The sequence below is a fragment of the Tursiops truncatus genome, chromosome 2 (genome assembly GCF_011762595.2).
Source record: "Tursiops truncatus isolate mTurTru1 chromosome 2, mTurTru1.mat.Y, whole genome shotgun sequence".
Lineage (NCBI taxonomy): Eukaryota > Metazoa > Chordata > Mammalia > Artiodactyla > Delphinidae > Tursiops > Tursiops truncatus.
The window spans coordinates 123,691,292-123,705,703 of NC_047035.1; the positions used below are offsets into that span (position 1 = coordinate 123,691,292).

The 14,412-nt window shown below is 39.9% G+C and overlaps 1 protein-coding gene across 1 annotated transcript in view; it reads left to right on the forward strand.

The window, feature by feature from the left end:
• The window catches only part of GABRA5 (gamma-aminobutyric acid type A receptor subunit alpha5), a 99,648-nt gene extending 90,549 nt beyond the window's left edge, over positions 1-9,099 (forward strand). The window contains exon 9 of the mRNA XM_033852638.2: positions 8,800-9,099. Within this exon, the coding sequence (XP_033708529.1) occupies positions 8,800-9,099 (300 nt within the window). The remainder of the gene's footprint in view (positions 1-8,799) is intronic.
• Positions 9,100-14,412: the final 5,313 nt, after the last annotated feature.

Genomic DNA, 14,412 nt, shown 5'->3' on the forward strand with positions numbered 1-14,412 from the left:
ATTCTCTCCTCCAGTGTCTGCTCTGTCCTGTTACACCCAGAGACAAAGGCCGTGCAAACCACTGAGGTAGCTAGTCCATCATGCTGATGGGCTTCTTCTGGCAGACGAGTAGGGGTGTGTGCATGGCACCATGGGGGCTGCAAAGAACCGTACCATTTCTGAGGAGTGGCCCACAGACCCTGCTCTGCTCTGACGTTGTGGTCACCCTCACTGTGGCCCCGGGGTCATTGTGCTCCCTGCATCTGGGTACATATGCACTCTTATTCCACCTCACTTTTCACTGCTTCTTCTTGCTCCTTCTCCATGCACTTCCTCTCTGCTTTTCATCTTTCACATATTTTTTAACATCTTTATTGGAGGATAATTGCTTTACAATGGTGTGTTAGTTTCTGTTTCATAACAAAGTGAATCAGTTATACATATACATGTATCCCCATATCTCTTCCCCCTTGCGTCTCGCTCCCTCCCACCCTCCCTATCGCACCCCTCTAGGCGGTCACAAAGCACCGAGCTGATCTCCCTGTGCTATGCAGCTGCTTCCCACGAGCTATCTATTTTACGTTTGGTAGTGTATATATGTCCATGCCACTCTCTCACTTTGTCACAGCTTACCCTTCCCCCTCCCCATATCCTCAAGTCCATTCTCTAGTAGGTCTGTGTCTTTATTCCTGTCTTAACCCTAGGATCTTCATGACATTTTTTTTTTCTTAAATTCCATATATATGTGTTAGCATATGGTACTTGTTTTTCTCTTTCTGACTTACTTCACTCTGTATGACAGACTCTAGGTCCATCCACCTCACTACAAATAACTCAATTTCGTTTATTTTTATAGCTGAGTAATATTCCATTGTATATATGTGCCACATCTTCTTTATCCATTCATCTGTTGATGGGCACTTATGTTGCTTCCATGTCCTGGCTATTGTAAATAGAGCTGCAATGAACATTTTGGTACATGACTCTTTTCGAATTATGGTTTTCTCAGGGTATATGCCCAGTAGTGGGATTGCTGGGTCGTATGGTAGTTCTATTTGTAGTTTTTTAAGGAACCTCCATAGTCTCTGTATCAATTTACATTCCCACCAACAGTGCAGGAGGGTTCCCTTTTCTCCACACCCTATCCAGCATTTATTGTTTCTAGATTTTTTGAGGATGGCCATTCTGACCGGTGTGAGATGATATCTCATTGTAGTTTTGATTTGCATTTCTCTAATGATTAATGATGTTGAGCATTCTTTCATGTGTTTCTTGGTAATCTGTATATCTTCTTTGGAGAAATGTCTACTTAGGTCTTCTGCCCGTTTTTGGATTGGGTTGTTTGTTTTTTTGATATTGAGCTGCATGAGCTGGTTGTAAATTTTGAGATTAATCCTTTGTCAGTTGCTTCATTTGCAAATATATTCTCCCATTCCCAGGGTTGTCTTTTGGTCTTGTTTATGTTTTCCTTGGCTGTGCAAAAGGCTTTAAGTTTCATTGGGTTCCATTACTCTAGGAGGTGGGTCAAAGTGGACCTTGCTGTGATTTACGTCGTAAAGTGTTCTGCCTATGTTTTCCTCTAAGAGTTTGATAGTGTCTGGCCTTATATTTAGGTCTTTAATCCACTTTGAGTTCATTTTTGTGTATAGTGTTAGGGAGTGTTCTAATTTCATTCTTTTACATGTAGCTGTCCAGTTTTCCCAGCACCACTTATTGAAGAGACTGTCTTTTCTCCACTGTATATTCTTGCCTCATTTATCAAAGATAAGGTGACCATATGTGTGTGGGTTTATCTCTGGGCTATCTATCTTGTTCCATTGATCTATCTTTCTATTTTTGTGCCAGTACCATACTGTCTTGATTACTGTAGCTTTGTAGTATAGTCTGAAGTCAGGAAGCCTGATTCCTCAAGCTCCGTTTTTCTTTCTCAAGATTGCTTTGGCTATTCGGGGTCTTTTGTGTTTCCATACAAATTGTGAATTTTTTTGTTCTAGCTCTTTGAAAAATGGCAGTGGTAGTTTGATAGGGATTGCATTGAATCTGTAGATTGCTTGGGCAGTATAGTCATTGTCACAATGTTGATTCTGCCAATCCAAGAACATGGTATATCTCTCCATCTATTTCTATCATCTTTGATTTCTTTCATCAGTGTCTTATAGTTTTCTGCATACAGGTCTTTTTTCTCCTTATGAAGATTTACTCCTAGGTATTTTATTCTTTTTGTTGCAATGGTAAATGGGAGTGTCTCCTTAATTTCTCTTTCAGATTTTTCATCATTAGTGTATAAGAATGCAAGAGATTTCTGTGCATTAATTTTGTACCCTGCTACTTTACCAAATACATTGATTAGCTCTAGTAGCTTTCTGGTAGCATCTTTAGGATTCTCTGTGTATAGTATCATGTCATCTGCAAACAGTGACAGCTTTACTTCTTCTTTTCTGATTCAGATTCCTTTTATTTCCTTTTCCTCTCTGATTGCTGTGGCTAAAACATCCAAAACTATATTGAATAAGAGTGGTGAGAGTGGGCAACCTTGTCTTGTTCCTGATCTTAGTGGAAATGGTTTCAGTTTTTCACCTTTGAGGATGATGCTGGCTGTGGGTTTGTCATGTATGGGCTTTATTATGTTGAGGTAAGTTCTCTCTATGACTACTTTCTGGAGGGTTTTTATCAAAAATGGTGTTGAATTTTGTTGAAAGCTTTCTCTGCATCTATTGAGATGATCATATATTTTTCCCCCTCAGTTTGTTAACATGGTGTATCACATTGATTGATTTGCGTATATTGAAGAATCCTTGCATTCCTAGGATAAATCCCACTTGATCATGGTGTATGATCCTTTTAATGTGCTGTTGGATTCTGTTTGCTAGTATTTTGTTGAGGATTTTTGCATCTATGTTCATCAGTGATATTGGCCTGTAGTTTTCTTTCTTTATGACAGCTTTGTCTGCTGTTGATATCAGGGTGATGGTGGCCTCGTAGAATGAGTTTGGGAGTGTTCGTCCCTCTGCTATATTTTGGAAGAGTTTGAGAAGGATAGGTGTTAGCTCTTCCCTAAATGTTTGATAGAATTCTCCCGTGAAGCCATCTGGTCCTGGGCTTTTGTTTGTTGGAAGATTTTTAATCACAGTTTCAATTTCAGTGCTTGAGTTTGCTCTGTTCATATTTTCTATTTCTTCCTGGTTCAGTCTCAGAAGGCTGTGCATTTCTAAGAATTTTTCTATTTCTTCCAGGTTGTCCATTTTATTGGCATATATTTGCTTGTAGTAATCTCTCGTGATCCTTTGTATTTCTGCAGTGTCAGTTGTTATTTCTCCTTTTCCATTTCTAATTCTATTGATTTGAGTCTTCTTTCTTTTTATCTTGATGAGTCTGGCTAATGGTTTATCAATTTTATTTATCTTCTCAAAGAACCAGCATTTAGTTTTATTGATCTTTGCTATCATTTCCTTCATTTATTTCTGATCTGATCTTTATGATTTCTTTCCTTCTGCTAACTTTGGGGTTTTTTTGTTTTTCTTTCTCTAATTACTTTTGGTGTAAGGTTAGGTTGTTTATTTGAGATGCTTCTTGTTTCTTAAGGTAGGATTGTATTGCTATAAACCTCCCTTTAGATCTGCTTCTGCTGCATCCCATATGTTTTGGGTCGTCGTGTTTTCATTGTTATTTGTTTCTAGGTATTTTTTGATTTCCTTTTTAATTTCTTCAGTGGTCACTTCTTTATTAAGTAGTGTATTGTTTAGCATCCATGTGTTTGTACTTTTTACAGATTTATTCCTGTAATTGCTATCTCATAGCGTCTCATAGTGTTGTGGTTGGAAAAGATAATTGATATGATTTCAGTTTTCTTAAATTTACTGAGGCTTGATTTGTGACCCAGTACAAGTACTATCCTGGAGCATGTTCCATGACGACTTGAGAAGAAAGTGTATTCTGTTGTTTTTGGATGGAGTGTTCTATAAATATCAATTAAGTCCATCTTGTTTAATGTATCATTTAAAGTTTGTGTTTCCCTTATTCATTTTCATTTTGGATGATCTGTCCATTGGTGAAAGTGGAGTGTTAAAGTCCCCTACTATGAATGCGTTACTGTCGATTTCCCATTTTATGGCTGTTAGCATTTGCGTTATGTACTGAGGTGCTCCTCTGTTGGGTGCATAAATATTTACTATTGTTATATCTTCTTCTTGGATTGATCCCTTGATCATTATGTAGTGTCCTTCTTTGTCTCTTGTAATAGTCTTTATTTTAAAGTCTATTTTGTCTGATATGAGAATGGCTACTCCAGCTTTCTTTTGATTTCCATTTGAATGGAATATCTTTTTTCATTACCTCACTTTCAGTCTGAATGTGTCCCTGGGCCTGACGTGGGTCTCTTGTAGCCAGCATATATATGGGTGTTGTTTTTGTATCCATTCAGCCAGTCTGTGTCTTTTGGTTGGAGCATTTAATCCATTTACATTTACGGTAATTATCGATATGTATGTTCCTATTACCATTTTCTTAGTTGTTTTGGGCTTGTTATTGTAGGTCTTTTCCTTCTCTTGTGTTTCCTGCCTAGAGAAGTTCCTTTAGCATTTGTCATAAAGCTGGTTTGGTGGTGCTGAATTCTTTTAGCTTTTGCTTGTCTGTAAAAGTTTTAATTTCTCTGTCAAATCTGAATGAGATCCTTGCTGGGTAGAGTAATCTTGGTTGTAGATTTTTTCCCCTTCATTACTGTAAATATGTCCTGCCACTCCCTTCTGGCTTGCAGTGTTTCTGCTGAAAGATCAGCTGTTAACCTTATGGGGATTCCCTTAGATGTTATTTGTTGTTTTTCCCTTGCTGACTTTTAATATTTTTTCTTTGTATTTAATTTTTGATAGTTTGATTAATATGTATCTTGGCATGTTTCTCCTTTGATTTATCCTGTATGGGACTCTCCTTGCTTCCTGGTCTTTAACTATTTCAGTTCCCGTATTAGGGAAGTTTTCAACTATAATCTCTTCAAATATTTTCTCAGTCCCTTTCATTTTCTCTTCTTCTTCTGGGACCCCTACAATTAGAATATTGGTGCGTTTAATTTTGTCCCAGAGGTCTCTGAGACTGTCCTCAATTCTTTTCATTCTTTTTTCTTTATTCTGCTCTGCTGTAGTTATTTCCACTATTTTATCTACCACTTATCCGTTTTTCTGCCTCAGTTATTCTGCTATTGATCCCTTCTAGAGAATTTTTAATTTCATTTTTTGTGTTGTTTATCACTGTTTGTTTGCTCTCTAGGTCTTCTAGGTTCTTGTTAAACATTTCTTGTATTTTCTCCATTCTATTTCCAAGATTTTGTATCATCTTTACTATCATTATTCTGAATTCTTTTTCAGGTAGCCTGCCTATTTCCTCTTAATTTATTAAGTCTGGGGGGTTTTTGCCTTGCTCCTTCATTTGCTGTGTTTCTCTGTCTTCTCATTTTGGTTAACTTACTGTGTTTGGGGTCTCCTTTTGCAGGCTGCAGGTTCATAGTTCCTGTTGTTTTTGGCGTTTGTCCCCAGTGGCTAAGGTTGGTTCAGTGGTTTGTGTAAGCTTCTGGGTGGAGGTGACTAGTGCCTGTGTTCTGGTGGATGAGGCAGGATCTTGTCTTTCTGGTGGGCAGGTCCATGACTGGTGGTGTGTTTTGGCATGTCTGTGGCCTTATTATGATTTTAGGCGGCCTCTCAGCTAATGGATTGGGTTGTGTTCCTTTCTTGCTAGGTGTTTGGCGTAGGGTGTCCAGCACTGTAGCTTGCGGTTGTTGAGTGGAGCTGGGTCTTGGTGTTAAGATGGAGATCTCTGGGAGATTTTTGCCATTTGATATTACGTGGAGCTGGGAGGTCTCTTGTGGACCAATGTCCTGAACTTGGCTCTCCCACCTCAGAGGCACAGCCCTGATGTCTGGCTGGAGCACCAGAAGCCTGTCATCCACACGGCTCATAATAAAAGGGAGACAAAACAGAAAGAAAGAAAGAAGATAAAATATAATAAAATGAAATTTAAAAGTTATTAAAATAAAAAATAAGTATTAAAAACATTTTTAAAGTAATTTAAAAAAAGAAAGAAAGAAGGCGGAGAGCAACCAAACCAAAAAAACAAATCCACCAATGATAACAAGCGCTAAAAACTATACTTAAAAAAAAAAACGGACAGACAGAGCCCTAGGACAAATGGTAAAAGCAAAGCTATACGGACATAATCACACACAGAAGCATACACAGACACATTCACAAAAAGAGAAAAAGGGAAAAAAATATATACATTTTTGCTCCCAATGTCCACCTCCTCAATTTGGGATGATTCATTGTGTATTCAGTTATTCCACAGATGCAGGGCACATCAAGTTGATTGTGGGGATATAATCCGCTGCTCCTGAGGCTGCTGGGAGAGATTTTCCTTTCTCTTCTTTGTTCTCACAGCTCTTGGGTTTCAGCTTTGGATTTGCCCCGCCTCTGCGTGTTGGTCGCCTGAGGGTGTCTGTTCCCCGCCCAGACAGGACTGGGTTAAAGGAGCAGCTAATTAGGGGGCTCTGGCTCACTTAGGCTGGGGGGAGGGAGGGACACGGATGCGGTGCGAGACTGCGGTGGCAGAGGCCGGCGTAACGTCGCAACAGCCTGAGGTGCGCCGTGCATTCTCCTGGGGAAATTGTCCCTGGATCACGGGACCCTGGCAGTGGTGGGCTGCACAGGCTCCCAGGAGGGGCGGTGTAGATAGTGACCTGTGCTCGCACACAGGCTTCTTGGTGGCAGCAGCAGCGGCCTTAGCATCTCATGCCCGTCTCCGGGGTCCGCGCTGATAGCTGCGGCTCGCATCCGTCTTGAGCTCCTTTAAGCTGTGCTCTTAATCCCCTCTCCTCGCGCACCAGGAAATAGAGAGGCAAGAAAAAGTCTCTTGCCTCTTTGGCTAGTCCTGACTTTTTCCCGGACTTCCTCCCGGCTAGCCGTGGGCACTAGCCCCTTCAGGCTGTGTTCACACCGCCAGTCCTCTCCCTGCGCTCCTACCGAAGCCCGAGCCTCAGCTCCCAGCCCTCGCCCACCCCGGCGGCTGAGCAGACAAGCCTCTCGGGCTGGTGAGTGCTGGTCGGCACCTATCCCCTGTGCGGGAATCTCTCCGCTTTGCCCTCTGCACCCCTGTTGCTGCACTCTCCTCCGTGGCTCCGAAGCTTCCCCCCTCCACCACACGCAGTCACCGCCCACAAAGGGGCTTCCTAGTGTGTGGAAACCTTTCCTCCTTCACAGCTCCCTCCCACTGGTGCAGGTTCCACCCCTATTCTTTTGTCGCTGTTTTTATCTTTTTTCTTTTGCCCTACCCAGGTACGTGGGGAGTTTCTTGCCTTTTGGGAGGTCTGAGGTCTTCTGCCAGCATTCAGTAGGTGTCCTGTAGGAGTTGTTTTACATGTAGATGTATTTCTGATGTACTTGTGGGGAGTAAGGTGATCTCCACGTCTTAGTCTTCCGCCATCTTGAAGCTCCCTCCCACATATTTTTAATGGTTAATATATTTTCTTTCTTTTTTTAAAAAACCATAGTTACTGGGCTGTGTATTACATTTCCCAATCTTATTTATCTTACAACTGGAAGTTTTTACCTTTTGACCACCTTCACCCATTTTGCTCCCTGCCCCCTGCCCTCTGGTGACCAACAATCTGCTCTCTGTATCTATGAGTTCAGCTTTTTTTTGTTTTTTTGTTTGGATTCCACATATAAGTGAAATCATATGGTATTTGTCTTTCTCTGTCTGACTTATTTCACTTAGCACAATGCTCTCAAGGTCCTTCCCTGTTGTAAATGGCAGGATTTTCTTCCTTTTTTATGGCTGAATACTATTCCATTGTGTTCCAATGTGTATTCTATTGTATGTACACACACACACACACACACACACACACACACCACATTTTGTTTAACCATCGACTGGCAGACACATTGTTACCATATTTTTGCTATTGTGAATAATGTTGCTATGAGCAATGGGATGCAGATCTGTTTTTCAGATAGTGATATATCTTCTTTAATTATTCTTTGGTTTTCCAAATTTAATTTAATGAGATTATGTTACTTTGGTAAAGGAACAGAATTTTTCCCAACATTCTATCATGCAAATTTTCAAACATACAGAAATGTTGAAGAACTACAAAATGAAAACCTGTCTACTATTAACATTTTACTGAGCTTGTGTCATCACCACCCATCTATCATTTATCTATCTATCTATGTTACCTAAAATCTGTCTATCCATTCATCCATCCACCCATCCTCAATCCGTCTGTCAATACATCGTATTTTTTGATGTATTTCAAAGTAAATAGTACATTTCCCACTAATACTTCAGTAAGCATGTCACTAACTAGAGTTCAATATTTGTTTACTGTTTGATTCTTTTGAAGCAAAATTTACATAGTATGAAATGCACAAATGTTAAGGGTACTTTTGCTGAGGTTTGATGAACATGTTCACCAGTAAACCCAAATCCCTATCAAGATAGAGAACATTGCCAGCACTCCAGAAAGGTCACCATGCCACTTCCCAGTCCATTCCTGGTCCCACCACAACAAAGGTAACCACTATTCCGAATTTTTCTACCATAAAGTATTTTGCCTGTTCTAGAATTTCACATCCAAGACTGGCCATGTGGGGTTCTAGGCTTAGAAGTCTGTGGAAGGCTGCCCTCTGCCAGAGCTAAGCTGATACCCTCTCTGTCTCTGTCTTTATGTCTGTTTCTGTCTCTCTCTTTTGAGAGATAAACCTTCAGAACCTTTAGAAGTGAACTGACAGCTGCCTGCAAACGTCATGCCCTTAAATTTTTTATATTTTGCAGAAAAAGGAGCGTGAACTTACACTAAATAAATCAACAAATGCTTATACTACTGGGAAGATGACCCACCCCCCAAACATCCCAAAGGAGCAGACCCCTTCAGGGACCTCAAATGCCTCTTCAGCCTCAGTAAAACCTGAAGACAAGACTTCTGAAAACAAAAAGACTTACAACAGCATCAGCAAGATAGACAAAATGTCCCGAATTATATTCCCAGTCCTGTTTGGCACTTTCAACCTAGTTTACTGGGCAACATATTTGAATAGGGAGCCAGTGATTAAAGGGGCTACCTCTCCAAAATGAGCTGCCATGCTCCCAAACTCCAAGACAGCCATACATTCAGTGACGGGCACCAAGGAGAGGTTGAGCTTGGGGGACCTCCCTTTTTTGGGCACTATCTTTCAGGAAATTTTTGCATGTTTAATAATATGTACAAATAATATTGCCTTGATGTTTCTATATATAATGTCAGATGTTTCAAAGATGTCACATTGATAAATCAAGCCACTTTCTAGAAAAACAGGAGACAATGGCTCTGATACTCAGATGCTCAGTATCTTACATTGATAGTTTACAAACAAGTATATTTTTAACTGTTCCAAGTGTTACCTAACAATGTTTTTTATACTTTGAATGTCATTTCATACAAATTTTCCCAGCAAATAAATATTTTAGGAAATACTCCATGATTACTACTTGACCAACTCTCACAAGAAACAAATATCACAAAGAGCACATTTTTCATTGAAAAAGAAACTGTGGGCATTTATGTACAAAACTAATTGCCTTTGATAATTCTTACTGTTCTGAAATTAAAAGTACTGCATGATCTTATGTTAAGAAATAGAATAAACAAATATTTATGCAGACATTTAATAACAGAAATATATGATATGTTAGATTAACAGATACAATGTTTCCCCAAGGAAAAATTTAACTGCTTAAAAATAGTTTTTGTGGGGGAGGTGGGAATGAAACTTACTTCTCTCCCTCCGACTCCCCCCACTAACTGAACAATGACCAAGAAAGAAAAGATCTTAAAACAAAAAGTAGTGTGATGACAGTCTTGGCATTTGGCCTGAGCATCCACTGTCTGAAACACTGACCACACCTCACTGCAGACAGTGTGTAGTGCTTCAGTGGTGAGAAATTGTAAATGAGTTATTTTCCATTTTATTTCCCTGTATGTTATTTCATGATTGACTTATTGCTCTGTTAGCTTTTGTATATGAACCTTAAATGTTCATTAAAAAATAAACTGATCTTGTGGATAAATGTCATATTTTGAAAAATATTTCATATTTTGGTGGGTGGATTGACTCATTTTCTAAAAATTATGTAAAGGAAACCCATCATGAAATTGCTTGGGAAAAAGTGTCTCACTTGGCTGCTCACCTCTGTTCCAATCTAATTCTTCTCGGTAGTATGTAGAGAAAAAGCTGACTTCAACCACAGTGAGGTGAATAGGTAGAATTGGAAGTTCTTTCCGTCTCATACATCTCCAGGGTGCGGTGCCCTACGGGTCTCTGCTTGATAGAGCTCTACCTGAAGGTGTTCCCAAGGTGGGTGCTTGCTGTGGGCAAAGTGACTACTCAGTTCTCCATGGCTTTCCTTTTTTTTTTTTTTTTTGGCAGTATGTGGGCCTCTCACTGTTGTGGCCTCTCCCATTGCGGAGCACAGGCTCTGGACGCGCAGGCTCAGTGGCCGTGGCTCACGGGCCTAGCCACTCTGCGGCGTGTGGAATCTTCCCGGACCAGGGCAAGAACCCGTGTCCCCCGCATCGGCAGGTGGACTCTCAACCACTACACCACCAGGGAAGCCCCATGGCTTTCCTTTTGCTGTTTGTAAAGAGTGATACAAAGAACTGCATGTGGACCAGCTACTTACTGTTAGAAGAAGTATCCAGGAACAACATGTATAAAAGGAACAGTTTCTGTCTCCTCTATGACTTGTAAAAGGGAAATTATGACCATTAGCAAATGGTATCAAAATTAAACCTGCCTAAATTGACTACTTCATGGTACCTAATTCTTAAAAACCCATCCACCTCACCATGTTTCGTGGACACAGACATGGTCATGGTCATGGACACACATATAGGCAGATATTCAGAAGTCTTTCATCTTGAATAACCAGATAAATGCCTATAGCATCCATTCACTGAAAACTCCAAGTACTTATCCTGACAAGCCTTTTCACAGGATTCAAGATCAGGTATTACATTTTATCAGAGTAGTATGAGAGATGCACAGAACTACTACATTCTTCAAAAAGACTGGTGCCCATTTTTGGCATCCCTTGTTCATTAAATACACAGAGGTTCCATTGCCGCTACTCAGGCTCTCATAATAGAAAGGTAAAGGTCAACAAAAGGGGTGCTCTTAAAACTTCACACAAGAAGCATTTCTCTATTTCGAATGGTGCTATATTTGTAGAATGATGTTTGTGCTTTCCATTATACCACAGCATAAAATTGGCCAAAACCAAGGGCAGACATGAAGCTGACTATGAAGCTTCTGTTTTCATTTACTGTTTATTTTTATTTCTCTTACAGTCTTTACAGTTTAGCCTTGCATTGTAGTTTGGAGAAAAATATACTATAGGTTAGATCTAAAAGGCTACACATACATACAAATGCTCACTTTAAACATCTCAGTCCTAATGGGAAATGATATCTTCCATAGCAGGTTGCAATAATTTTCTTGACAAGTCCTAGCTTTTGTTACAGGAAACCCTGGAAGCCCTGCTAGGTGAATTCCAGTTTGAAGATCTAACTACTGCATTTACATGCTGCTCAGCCTTAAATCTGATGAATATTTAGTGGAAAAGGTCATATCAGTTGTCTGCTGATTTTGTATTATAGATATTTCAGTGTTTGTTATTTTTAATGAGGACATAATGAAGAATCACCTTGGGAAAAATGACAACAAGGCAAGGAATAAAATTTTTTGAAAATAATTATAAATTACAGTGCTCTACTTTTAGAACCAGAGCATTTAAATGTATCTCTTTTGACATCAACATAAATAGACAGAATATTCTAATAAGTCAGCAATCAGTATTACTTCTCTATTTCTCAGGAAGCGATGGGTCTATTTAGGGCAGACTATGGTGAAAGTTGACCTAAATGTTTATATGCAACAATTGGGTTCAGATATTTCGAGAGTAACTATCAAAGTTAAAATGATACAACACCCTGCATTGAATATTGACAAGGAAGTTGTAATCTTCTAATCTATTTGTTATGTTAATGCTTTAGGAATAATGCTGTATGTCTCCTTTGTGATAAGTTAGGGGAATTAGGTAAGGTAAATGAGAAATCTCTATTTTACAAATAAGGATATCAAAACCCAAAGAGGTTAATCTATTGGCTCAAATCATTAGGAGCAAATAGATTGCAGTTCTCATAGTTTCTAAATCTGGGTTCACAACCCCATGTAGTTTCTTCCAGATGGAAGATGATTTAGAACAAAAATGTAACCTAAAATGGAAAATCCTGCTTTAAGCACTGGCTGAATGATAAGAATGCCCTAGAAAACATTTTTTACACTGAAAACGTGACCTTTAAGTCTGTTCCTTCTTATATAAGATTTTTGTGCTTCTGTGATCCTAGAAACTCCTCTTGATAGAATGGACCTGTCAGAGTAGCACTCTCCCCATCTGAGAGAGAGACAGAGAGAGAGAGAGAGAGAGAGGAGGGAGCAAGGATGCAGGGAGGGAAGAGAGAGAGAAGCACTGATTGACTAGAACCCCGTGTTTGGATGTGATTGCTCCTCTCAGAGCACCCATGTAAATGATTACGGTGACTGCAAGGAGCGGGGAGTCTACATCAAGGGGAAAGCATAACTACGATGGCACAGAGTCTTCAATCAATGTTAGCCTGTACTGTAAGAACTAGCTTCAAATCAAAAAGAACTTTTTAAAAAAAATTGGAAATGCCATAGTTCTCTCAGTGAAAACAGTAGTTTAAATATTTAAAAATTAGTCTTAATGTCTTTATTACAATACTAGCACATCTGGGACAATCAATGCCATGAGCAAACATGGTGAGGATTTGAATATGAATTACTACTCTGATCATTGCAATTACTTGCCAGGTTTGCAGTGATGTAAGGTAATGCTTTTGAAGTGTGCAAAATGGTTCATTTCATCAAAGATTTGCATGATTATCTGTTTGTCAATGTCATTTTCAATAGTCTATCTCAACTCCAATCTTAGTGGGTCTGTAGTTTATTTTAAAATGAGCCTGGGTTCTTTATGGAAACTTGTGATTGAAAAATATTTACTGCTTAGAATTTCCCTAATATAAAAGTCTGAAAAAATGGGTTTCCCTTAGTTTTTCTGAGTTCAGATCGAAAGACAAGTAAAACCAAACATCAGATACTATATTTTGCAATGCATAGCCTTAAAAGGAAAATTTGAAATGAGGTTTAATTGACTCAATATAATTTAAGCCTAATTTATTATACATTCTTCATGTTGCTACCACTGTCTCCGTAGCAGCCAACACTATTCCAGGCCAGTGACAGGTGCTCAGTGAATGTAAATTGATGGAGGGAATGAATACCGGAAAGTGGGTGGCCTGGATGTGATGAAACCTCTTTGGGTAGGGGTGGTTGTATCCCACCCAAAGAAAATATGTCTTTAAGAGTTTATAAAATAAAAATTTCGGGATTTTTTACAAACGTATCCATATTTCACATAACAACATTGGGAACACACCCACACACGGCAACAACTGGCTTGGCCTGAGTAGCAGGCTGACCCTTTAGGTCAGTGGTCCCCAGCAATCTTGGCACCAGGGACCGGTTTCGTGGAAGACAATTCTTCCATGGACGTGGGGGGTGGGGCGTGGGAAGGTGGTTCAGGCTGTAATGCGAGCAATGGGAGGGATGGTTCAGGCGGTAATGCCAGCGCTGGTTCAGGCCATAATGCAAGTGATAGGCAGCAGCAGCAGATGAAGCTTCGCTCAATAGCCCGCCGCCGCTCACCTCTTGCTGTACGGCCCGGTACTGGTCCACGGCCCAGGGGTTGGGGACTCCTGCTTTAGGTAAAGTGGCCATATAATTTACTATTCAGAAATGAGACTGCTAGATGGTGGAGAGAGTACCTCAGTAAATCTTCTCCCCTCAAAAAGCAATGACAACTCTGGCAAGATTATCAAAAGCAACCATTTCAGAACTCTGGAAATTTAGATAAAGGCACACAACAAATTAAAAGTGTTTATTGAAGAAAACTACTGAGCCTCAATTAGAAAAGTGGGTCTATGACACTTTAGCTTAGGGATATTCCCATCTCCCTACCAGCTCCTTGGCATGGTCCCATAAAGACCAGCAGCTTTGCTGACACAAAGTGGGCTAACTTGATTTGGAACTCCAGAAAAAGCCCTGTCCCCAAGGCTTTGCCACGATTCGACCTGACTTGGAGCTCCAAGGAAAAGCTTTATTCCCAGGGCATTGTTGATAACAGAAGTCAGTAGCAGTCAGGGAAGGTAAATAGTATAGATTCCTAGGGCTGTGATATAATCTGGGGCTAAAAAGAGTCCAGCCAAAAATTTTAAAAGATAATGTAGGGACTCACATGTCCACAGTGAACTATGAAAACCTCTGACATATT